Source organism: Lepisma saccharinum, chromosome 19 (genome assembly GCF_977018435.1).
Source record: "Lepisma saccharinum chromosome 19, izLepSacc3.1, whole genome shotgun sequence".
Classification (NCBI taxonomy): domain Eukaryota; kingdom Metazoa; phylum Arthropoda; class Insecta; order Zygentoma; family Lepismatidae; genus Lepisma; species Lepisma saccharinum.
In genome coordinates this window covers 46762702-46774754 of record NC_139247.1, presented here as the reverse complement: position 1 = coordinate 46774754, position 12053 = coordinate 46762702, and the positions used below count along the sequence as shown (strand labels likewise).

The following is a 12053-nucleotide window of genomic DNA, read 5'->3' as shown; positions in this document are numbered from 1 at the left end:
TTTTCATGGAATTTGACATGGGTGATACAAAATAGGCCTATGGAGACACCTTTTGGAGTATGTCACGGGGACGGCCGCCATCTTGGTTCCGCCATCTTGAATTCAACTGATTTATTTAAAATGATAGGTGGGTCATGTGATACATAACCATAGACTAGAATTTCATCACGATGTCAAATCTGAAATCAGATTTCATGTAACTTCATTTGGTGAAAAGTTATTGGCAACTGAAAGTGATGTGTATCTGTTACAGAATTTGCTCCACATGTTGTCCGTGCTGGGCAATACACGTGTGCAGACGCTTCTCCCAATGTCTGTGGACACCGAGCAAGGTTTCTGGTGAAATTTGCTCAAAGGCAGCCATGATACGTTGTTCCAGATGACGAAGTTCACGAATTTTCACACCGTACACCATAGCCTTAACGTGTCTCCAAAGGTAGAAGTACATTGGAGTGAGGTCTGGTGATCGGGCAGGCCATTCCACTGGCCCACGTCGACCAATTCATGCACCAGGAAATTGTTCATCCAGGTACTGACGCACCTGGACGCCACAATGGGGAGGCGCACCATCTTGTTGAAAAAACCTGGGGAATGTACCATCTTCCGACATCAGAGCTGGCAGTATCTGTTCCTGAAGCATCCCCAGGTATCGTTTCGCATTTAAATTCCTTGAATGAAAAATTGACCGATTATCCGTGTTCCCCATATGCCTGCCCACACCATAATTTTGCCTGCACCGGTCATTTTGGAGGGATCTGTCCATGCGGGTTTGCCATGCGACCAATAGCGCATGTTGTACCTATTCACCTCCCATTTACGTAGAAATTCGCTTCATCGGAATTGAGTATCTGCATAGCGACGTTTGGATTTAGCCGTAATTGCGCGATAGCACACTCGCAAAACTGCACGCGGCGATGTGGATCGTCCTCGGAGAGGTGTTGCTGCATTTGCACCTCATACGGATGCTACTTGTGCCTCTGTAGCACCCTGTACACTGAACTGTGACTCATAGCACATTGCATTGTTATACGATGTGTGTTTCGCTGCGGTGAAGTCGAGAAGAAGGCCAGCACTGCCGGAGCTGTTGCTTCATCCGTGACTGTCCGCGGTCGTCCACTACGCGGTCTGTCCAAGACAGTGAAATCGGCACCACTGCACGGGCACTTCTCCCACCCCACAGTTTGACGATCAGGATGCGTTCCTCAGTTGTTAACGGCATGGTTCAGCACCTGCAACAAACATATAAACACCACTTTCAGTTGCCAATAACTTTTCACTAAATGAAGTTACATGATATCTGATTTCAGATTTGACATCCTGACAAAATTCTAGCCTATGGCCATGTATCACATGCCCCACCTATCATTTTAAATAAAATAGTTGAATTCAAGATGGCGGAACCAAGATGGCGGCCGTCCACGTGACATACTGCAAAAGGTGTCTCCCTATGCCTATTTTGTATCGCCCATATCAAATTCCTTGAAAATACATAACTGCGGATTTTACAAGTTCTGGTAAGGGACTTCTGATACATGCCCTTAGGTAATTCAAGTTCACCCGTCGAGTATGTAACAAACTGGCGTTCTATAAAAGTTGTTATGTTCCTCTCATGCGAAAATATCTAAGTCACCCTAGATGCATTGGGCCTTAATCTGGAACTAATTCTGCTCTCTGATTGGTCTGATTAAATTGCTCTATTGTACCAATGAAAGGTAGAGGGCCCTAATTGTATATTCTTCCTGATTACTAATATTTCGTCGCATTCACGTACAAATTCACTTTATCTTCTTTCATTTATTTTTATTAATGAGAAGTCAATCACGGTATACACAAAGGCAATTGAATATAGAAATTATACTCTCATGCAACATTTGATCGTAGTTTTTAATGTTACATTTGTAGTACAAAATTATGTGTGGTTTTGTCCAGCTGTATGGTTAATTGTTATATTATGTTCTATAACTCTTCGATATTGATGTTTTTCATATCAGTTGTATGTAAGTATTATTACATATATAAATGTATGTATGTATATACTTAGTATATACTTAGTTTTTTTTCATTTTAGTTCTCATTGGCGGTACTTAAAATTTCATTTTTTGTAGACTTAAGTATATACAGGATGGCCCAATAATAATTGATTATCTTTAGGCTGCCATATTAGTAATTCTTAACATAAATCATCACAGGGCTAATCTCGGTATACATCTTAACATCCCGCTATTAATTAATAATCTACGACTACCTAATCGTTCATTCGTAATATTAACGAAACAAAATATACCAGAAGAGCATAAGCCGTGAGCTACTACATATTAAAACAAGACCACTATTTCCCCTTATGCTCTAATTGTTATAATTCGTATTTAAACAAGGCCAATATGTGCCACAGAGGAAAATGCAACTAATGCCTTTAAATCAACTTGTCGATGACGCGCAGGGTTAATTGTTCAAATAACTACATCACAAACACCAAATCAAGAAATTGTATGTAAATAACGAAAATAGTTTATATATTAAGATAGGTTTCAGAGTTTTAGGCTTTCATAAGACAGGTAGAGTTTTAGGCTTTCATAACACAGGTAGTCTCTCACACAGTTCTTCACAGTACCCCAGATGAGATGGAAGCAAATTCTTTTACTAATTTGGTCAAGTCCAGTTTTCGAACCCGATCTCATTCGATGCTAATCAGCACCAGTCGACTCAATCTCACTCTTGCCATTGTACTCTTCAAGTAATTTTTGATCAATTTTAGATTCGAAAACGACCTCTCAGTTGATGAATACATCACAGGTAGGGTCAAATACAGCATATAAGCAGTCCATACGTCAGAAATGCTGCTAGCCAGAATATTTTTCTTCCAAGAGGAATTCTGCAACTGCGCTGATGTTGACATCTTTCTTCTTTTGATTTCAGTTGACACTACATTCCGAAAACAAACAATTTCTGTAGCTATAGTGCAAGATACATCTTCTTCTTCTTTATATATCTCCCAGAAATTAGTAGCGAGTTCCACTAACTGACTATCGCTGTATTTCGTTAGGGCGGTGGGGCTTAAAAAGGTGAAGTATTCTTTGATTTGTTCAAACTCTGAAATCTGTTGTTTACTTGATTCACTACAATTTCTAATACACGGTGACGTAATCAATGACTTGAACTCTTCAGCTAACGAAGGATTTCTTCTAATCTGGTATTTCGCTTTCTGCTTTACTAGTGATTAACATTTTCTGTTTCAGTTGTAAGAACATCGAAATAAAATATGTTTGGTTGAAAATATATTTTAACGCCGAAAGGAAAACTTTTGTCAACTCTCGGTGTTTCTTAATTTATCATTCTTACAGCGCCGCTCCCCCCCCCCCCGCACAGCGGGGGTTGCGGGCGTGTTATTTACGCCACTGGGTCGTTGGATCGGTAGAGGTGGACCAATTACCTGGCCTCCACGCTCACCTGATTTAAACTCCTTGTATTTAGCCATTTAAAGTAAATACGAGGATCATCCAGAAGAAAGAAACTACATACCTCACTCTACTTTTCCACATATTGGCCATACTTATCATAGCGTGATAGCAGTTTGTTTATACAATCATTGTACTATGTTTACACCAAAACGTTCCTTTTTTCTGGATGACCCTCGTATATATTTATATTTCTAACACTTGTTTTGTTACATATAAATACGATGTCTGATCATTGTTGTATTGGGCAACTAATTTTGTTACAATTTTGATAATTTGCGTATTACAATAAGGTCATATTTTCAGGTGTGACGACTTTGAGATTGAGCCACGTGGAGGTTGGGTGAGGAGTTAACGGTGCTTCCTGCAGAGATCAATGCTATGGGATGGACCCTGACGACAAGACGGACCTCTTCGTAGCTACAGACAGTTCCTTGAACTCCAGCGATTCCGTCGAAGCTTCCGTGGCCCCTACGGAGGCACAATGGACGGACACCTTCACGTTGGTGGTGAAGACCTTCATAATGGTCTTTATCATCCTCGCCGCCCTCTTCGGCAACCTCCTGGTGATAGTGAGCGTGATGAGGCACCGGAAGCTTCGCATCATCACCAACTACTTTGTGGTGTCTCTCGCCTTCGCGGACATGTTGGTGGCCATCGTCGCCATGACGTTCAACGCGAGTGTGGAGATCACCGGGAAGTGGGTGTTCGGGTATGTGATGTGCGACGTGTGGAACTCTCTGGACGTGTACTTTTGCACAGCGTCCATACTTCACCTGTGCTGCATCAGTGTGGACCGTTACTATGCCATCGTTAAGCCTCTGAGGTACCCTATCAACATGACAAAGAGAGTCGTTGCGGTGATGTTGTTGAACGTGTGGCTGTCCCCAGCCATCATATCCTTCGTGCCGATATTCATGGGGTGGTACACGACGGACGAACACATGAAGTTTCGCGAGCAGCACCCGGACAAGTGCGAATTCAAGGTGAATAAAGCGTACGCCATTATATCTTCCTCGATATCCTTCTGGATACCTTGCACCATCATGGCGTTCACATACCTGATGATATTTCTCGAAGCCAACCGCCAGGAAAAGCAACTCCACATACAGATCGGTAAGGCAAGGCTCATGAACAACAGCCGCGATCACAATGGCGAGATGACCGGTGGGTCATCGAAAGCTTTGACCCTCCACGAGATCCACCAGGACATCCACTCTACTCCAACGAAAGAGAGGAGCATCATCAAGATGAAGAGAGAACACAAGGCTGCAAGGACTCTTGGCATCATCATGGGTGCCTTCACGTTGTGCTGGCTTCCGTTCTTCACGTGGTACGTGTCCATATCGCTGTGCGGGGAATCGTGCTACTGTCCGGACATTGTCGTTGCCGTGGTCTTCTGGATCGGTTACTTCAACTCGACACTCAACCCTCTGATATACGCTTACTTCAACAGAGACTTCAGGGAGGCTTTCAAGAACACTTTGCAGTGCGCGTTCTGCAGCTGTCGCAGGCCCCCCTCGGATCTGGAGGCCCTGGACATTCGCAGGGCAAGCCTGAGATACGACGACAGGACAAGGAGTATATACTCCGAAACATATCTGAGGTCTTCTGACAGAAGACGTTCGAGTGAGTTTGGAAGCAGTCTGTGATTTGTGGGTAAAGGTATTATGGTATTCCTCAGTACAACTACCACCAGAATAGCGGCGCGCGCAAACCAAAGATCGTTAGAAGTGGAGCATTTTGTTTAAAGAAGAGACTACTTAGTACAAATTAATCATTTTAAGTTCTCTTCTTCACCATATCTCATTTTCATTTCAATCTAGCACAATGTGTTTTAACGACAATGATATTACATTATGAAGTTCAAGATTCACAGGATTTCGACTGACTTGGAAATAATGGAAAACCAGGAAAAGTCAGGGAATTTTATGGAAACTATACGAAAAAAATGGTCGTTGTACGTACTGTGAATATAGAATCTTCACAAGTTTGTAAACCATAATTTGATACAACGTGTTTGTACGCCGTTCTTTTCAACTGGAAGCAACAGATCATATTTCAACCTAGAAATTATGCTGGGTCAAAGTAAGTTTAAGCATGGGCTGTAAACTTAATTGAAATTTCCTGGAAAACTACAGCAGTTTAATTGGGCATATTTCCACATTCAGTAGCTACGTCTTTTAACTACCAATATTTGAGCACAAAATATTCAGAAGTAATTGTTAGAATACTTTTGGCACATTGCATTGACAATACTCTATAAAAGAGTAATATTTGGGACGACATACATTGTGTATAAAATGCATTTTTGTCTAAAGTCTTGGGTGTGTATAAAATATATATTTTTAACAATGTTGGTTGCAGTTTAGGATACAGGTGTACTGATTGTATACAGATTACACAAGAATTAAATACTAAATGCAATGTTAACTAGAAAAGTTTATTCTTTAGAGCACAAGAAAGAAGTGATAGTAATGGGCAATTAGTCCAAGGATATGATATGTATATTTTCTTTTACAAGAATATATACATATACTTTAAATAAGTATATTATACTTCATGCACATTTTACTTTAGGTATAAATGCCTAGATGTAATATGATAATAAATTTAATAGAGTTCATGAAAGAATATTCATATTATACTATTTTCTTACACATTATCATATCCGCTGAAATGTTCCCTATTGAAGATTTGGAAAAAGCTAGGTAGGTTCCTTACGAAGGAATTAAGTGATAGCAGTAGCACAGAAAGCTTTCTCTTAAATTAGCGTAGATTGAAATAGGGAAAAATCACACTCACAATGTCTCAAATCAAAGCATAAATAAGTTAGACATTCTGGCACTAGATATATGAAATGAATTTACTCTTTTTTGATTGGAGAACATTTTTTGTACATGGTAAATGAGGGAAATTATGTAGAATATTTTTAGAATTGGATAAATATCATTAGGAAATTCACTTGATGAGTGTAGTTGTAATTGCAAGTTGAACGGTATTGTTGTGTAGCGGAATTTATTTTAGTGGGGAAGATAAATAATATAATTAAGCTTTCGTGGAGGACACTTTTGTTGTGATTGAATGAACAACAATGAGAAGATAGTTGTTGGAATTTTATCTCACTATTGCATCTTTTGAAGGAACACGTTAAATAGTTTCTTATTGTAATATCAATGCCACTATTTTGGTGAATAGTACTGAGAATATATCTAAAAACATAATCAATAATTATATGTTAAATTCAGTTTCGGCTATTTATTATGAGCGATTTTATCTTCATTAATATTTGCCATTCGTTTGCGTATTGTGTCTGTTTTCTATCCTACAGGGAAAGTAAAAAAAACGTAAAGATAAAATGCGTTACTACAAGATTCATACAATGGACATTTTTATACACAGATACCTCATTGTTGCTGAAGGAACTTCAAGTACAGAATAAAATAATTGTGTTGTAAATACATAGTATGTATTTCCTAGAAGAGTCTGTAACAGACACCTTCTATCATATTGCACAAACTTTTCCACGAAGTGTCTGCAAGCAGGGACACTACATAAGTAGCTGCTTATATCTAGTTATATGAGGAATAGTTATATTTTGACGAGACTAAAGAAATATAAAATAGTCAATATATTTACTTTTCTGCATCGGTATGTAGTTATGTAAATAACATGTAAATCTTAAATGTTATGTATTTTTGGTTAAAAAAATCGTCTGTACGTATGTATGTAAAAATGTTTTGTGTATGTGCGTGCGTGCGAAATCTTGTTTCGTGCTCAACTTTTTGTAATATAAATTCATGTCATGATCAACGCCCGCAAATTTTTGGGTGTGTCATAGATAGATACTTATGTGATTACTGTAGTCATATAAATGGCTCCCCATCACTGCGCAATTGGTTATATTTTTAAATATCCACTTATAATGTACTGTAAGTGGATAAATATTGTGTGATTATGCAAGATTTTTAACAGCTGTAGCCTCATTTCATTATTATTTTCAGGATTAGAAGTAATTATATATAAAAATATTGAGATGGATACGTGCTATAAGTGAACAGACAATACACACACAGTCTATCCATATTCTCTACTTGTTTTAATGTGCAAACGCTCAATAATTTACTTTTGCCTTACACTACAAATACTGATTCACGTCAAGATTCAATAGATTATGTAAATTAACACTTGACAAACACATTGTTTCATTACATATTATATTGTGCTAAACATCACTTTATTGTAACATGGTGCATATGACATGTTCAAGCCTTGAAACGCTCTTATCAGATGAAAATAAAAAACCGGCAATTTAATACAAATGCAAAGGAGAGTCAAATGAACTTAAATTGTCTTTATTTTTTATCTAGTATATTCCTTCACGTATGGTTGCACACGTTTGCTGCATATTAACATAGTTAATTTGCTGATCTACATATAATTTCAAATGTCCATATACCTCATAAAGAAGAACCTTTGAGATGGATGTGCAGTCACACATGAGCCACTGCGATCTTTCCACCCATCTGCCTTCAGAACTGAGGCCATTGTCGAATTTCTTCCCATCTTACTTAATAGTGTGGTAAACGTGCATAGCTATATTGAATTTTCATTTGCCGTAGAATTTATTTTCGTTCTAGGCTTCCACTGCTCTTCACTGGTGCAAATGGGTGAAGGAGACGCCATCTTGAAAATGAAAAAAAAATGGCGCTTTGAAGTTCACTTGTTGCAGCCTTGAAGCTGTTCTGTAAACTGATACCTTGTATGAATTTAAAGTAAGACTATTACACAATTTTTGTCGGACTTTTAAGATTTTTATTTGACTCCTGCTTGTAAAAATCAACTTTATTTGTCTCCGTAGTCATCCTGATCTATCAGCGAATGTAATAACTAAAATTGGTAGATTGGGGGGGGGGGGGGCGCGTGCCTTCCAAAAGCGATTACTGATTATTACGAAAAGTGATGACATCGTCATATACCAAGAAGCAGAAAAAGTTCGAGCGAGATATAAAATAAACCTGCAATAATATAGTTTTCCAGACTGCCAAAGACTACAAAGAAAAAGTTTAGTATAAATAGATACATATGGAATGCTTTGAAATTGAAATATGCCACCACTGAAAAATCGAATCTGGTATATTTTGATTACAGGGCGATATTGTTAAAACATGAATAATACCAATACACACCAACAAAAGCCATGGCCCCCTGCGGAACTTACTAAGGGCGCGGGCGGGGCTTTTACCACTCTTGGCTAATCGCGACGAGGCTTACTTCACTGTGTATGTAGTAATAGTTTCGCAAAAGACATACACTACATAGGCACATAGGGTTACCAGGAAAGAAGTGCGTACCTTTCTGATGGCTTACTGGTAACGTCGTCGCCTTAAAATCAAAAGGCCCCGGGTTTGGTTTTAGTACAGTGGGATCCATGAGTATTACCGTGCAAATTGTCCATCAGCATATTCGTGCACTTTATTCGACTCAATAAGGAAAACTCAGAACAAGCTGTTGACAACTTCTGCACCAGCATACATAAAAATCCATCGCTTAAAAATACAGGATGAAGAGAAAAATTAATGAAAATAGTCATGGACAATTTGCACGGTAATACTCATGGATCCCACTGTACATAATGGTTTGCATCTCACTTACATCCAGGTCCAGCTTCAATTACCCTAACTGCGCATAAAGTTAACTTCAAATACGTAAAGTAGGATTCATGAGTATTACCGTGCAAATTGTCCATCAGCATGTTCGTGCACTTTATTTGACCCAGTAAGAGCTTCAAAAATGAAAAGAAAACTCAAAACAAGCTGTTAACAACTTCTGCCGCAGCATACATAAAAATCCATCGGTTAAAAAAAACACAGGATGTAAGAAAAAAAAATAATGAAAATAGTCATGGACAATTTGTACGGTAATACTCATGGATCCCACTGTACAGCAGACTTAACAGATATAATCGACTCTATATAAGCATTTTCCTCTTTTAAACATTACAAGATCATTTTAAAATTTTATATCAATAATGTACAGGCACTTCAATTAATTGTTAGTTTGGCTTCTGAATGTTATTGTTTCCAGGATGCAAATTTTACATATGATACTGTAATGGTTAGTTAGTTTGTCGAGTCATTGTTGCAGTCATGTAAATAGAATGAAGCATCACTAGTGAGAATAGACCAAATTGTAGTTGCAGGGTATTCATATTGTTTGGTAACGAAACAAAATTATATAATTACTGAAATACAAAAACAAATACAGTCAATTATTGTTTGTTGTTAAAATAAGAGAGAGAAAATTTTGACGTGTTTTTTCAAGCGTATTAATATGCACCGCTGAAATGAATTAACATATCAATCAAAATTCACGCGAGTGATTATTACCATTTAAAACCTTGTTTATTAATAATTTTAAGTTTGTATGCAGTGTGTGTTTTTATTTCGCGATATTTTGTTCAAGGAAATCAATAATGAAATCATTATTACTTATTCGAATTTTCCTCAATCCTCTTATAACAGCTGCAATGTAAATTATATATTTATTTTAAACGGGCGAGTCCATTTTTACTTCTTTATTATGAATTTAGTACAAAGAGTTTTGTGTTATTACAAGCTTTGCAGCTGTTAGCAACAATGCAGTGACATTAAATTATGTAAGAAATATGCATCGTATATTGAACAATATAAGAAATATTATTTAATGGAGTCCATCGAATATTAAATTTACAAGTTCAATGTTATAAAACCCTTCAGAACATTACAACTAACGAGACGTATCCGGTTGGAAAAATCATATTTAAACATCTTCCCGAAAATTTCATAATTTTACGTTAGCAATTTGGATTCTGTTTTATACCCATAACTTCTTACGGAAAATAAGAATGAAATAAATTAATGGTAAAATGTATATTTAATCTACTTTTTAAAGAATAGTATGAATTGAATCGGTAAGTGAATTTAACATTAGAGTCCGTGTAATTATATATGTGCTCTAAGATTTTTATTACCCACCTTCTCAGTGCCTTTCTGTAAATAGCACGTAAAAATTGTACTGCTGTATTTAGTGTAATAAACTTTCCAGTCTGTATATGGCATTCAGAGTCGAACCAATGTACAGTTCTTTGGACACACGTTATGTAAATGTGGTGTAAATTGCGATTCTCATGTTCTCTGTGTCGATGTTGGTGAACGAAAACTTGTGTACATATATGTATAAATATATATATTATTGTAGTATGTGTAAATATGAAAAGAATCAAAACAAGAAGGAAAACTTCTTTTGTTAAAAAAAATATTTTATGCCATTGTCAATGGAAAATCAAACGCTTGAAAATGTTTGTATTTTGTGTATGTATGGTATGTTTGTATGCGTGTTTGTAAACGTTTAGATATTTTGAGGTATTTGTGCCGTATTGTTCTGTACATGTTGTACAGATTATGTCGAGATGCTCATTTGTAATACTCGTATGTTCTTTTAGTACCTTCGACAATGTCACACTTTCATTGCAAATAAAGGAGATTATTATTTGTAAGTGTGAAGAGGAAAATTTTGTTTAAATCAAGTTTAACTACATCTCTTTCAGATTCTATCTATTTTAGTGTGTTGGCCTGGCGGTTATTTATTGTTAGGTATTATTTTCGTAACCAATAAGATAACACCAAACACATGTAGCAAGATGGGTGGTTTGTGTGTGCACTGTTATTTACAATCATGGACTGCAGGCTGATTTATTTATTTATTTACATAAAATTCCAAAGTACAGAACTTTTACACATACGCTCATAATCAAATGTCACAAAGTAAAAGAAGAAAATGAACACAGAATAAAATACAAAATACATTTCATACAGTTGGAGTACTGAATTGATATTTATTTTGTTTTAAACTTTCGTCACATTATTGAAGAAGCTTGTAAATGCTAAGGAGAAATTTTAGTCACAGAATTAACATTAAAATTATATTTTGGTATTTTAAAAACTTTGGAATAGTTTATTGTTTGGATTAAATGATAGAATATGAAAACATATTGTTTTACGGTTTTTTTTGCAATCTGGCTTTGGTTATTCTCTTCGAGTACTAAACTGAACATTATTTCTGCTATTAGCTACACAATATAATTAGCTTTCTACAATGTGTCCCAAAAGTCTCCATACATATAGAAAATGTCAACTAAAAATAAAGTTTCTCGTAATCTACTCAACATGGCAGCCATCCAGAATTCAGCACAGTTCCCGCCATGAAATTTGTATACGTTGGTGCGCTAATCAGGGCTCAATAATATCTTGGCGTCTCGCCTGCAAAGAATGTACATTATTCCTATGGTCTTTATGGAGACTTTTGGGACACCCTGTAGGTGTAGGATGCCATTTGCCTGGAAAGTGGATATTTCTGCTAAAACTATTTTTCTTCTGACTGAAAAATTCTTTCCGCCTGTGAACAGAATCACAAGCTTCGCCCACATTGACCTTGAACCTCTGACGTCATACGTAATGAAACCGCTAGAAGAAACGCCTACTATATTCAGATTTGGCTTATTTACATGCATGTTTTGAATTCCAAAATTCTTTGATTAAATGCATCGTATCCCGAGGA

The 12053-nt window shown here is 36.8% G+C and overlaps 1 protein-coding gene across 3 annotated transcripts in view; it reads left to right on the top strand.

The window, feature by feature from the left end:
• Octbeta2R (Octopamine beta2 receptor) overlaps window positions 1–11180 on the top strand; it is a 195403-nt gene extending 184223 nt beyond the window's left edge. For all 3 annotated transcript variants that reach the window (XM_083140834.1, XM_083140835.1, XM_083140833.1), the window contains exon 3: window positions 3762–11180. In XM_083140834.1, the coding sequence (XP_082996960.1) occupies window positions 3842–5107 (1266 nt within the window). In that variant the 5' untranslated portion in view covers window positions 3762–3841 and the 3' untranslated portion in view covers window positions 5108–11180. The remainder of the gene's footprint in view (window positions 1–3761) is intronic.
• Window positions 11181–12053: the final 873 nt, after the last annotated feature.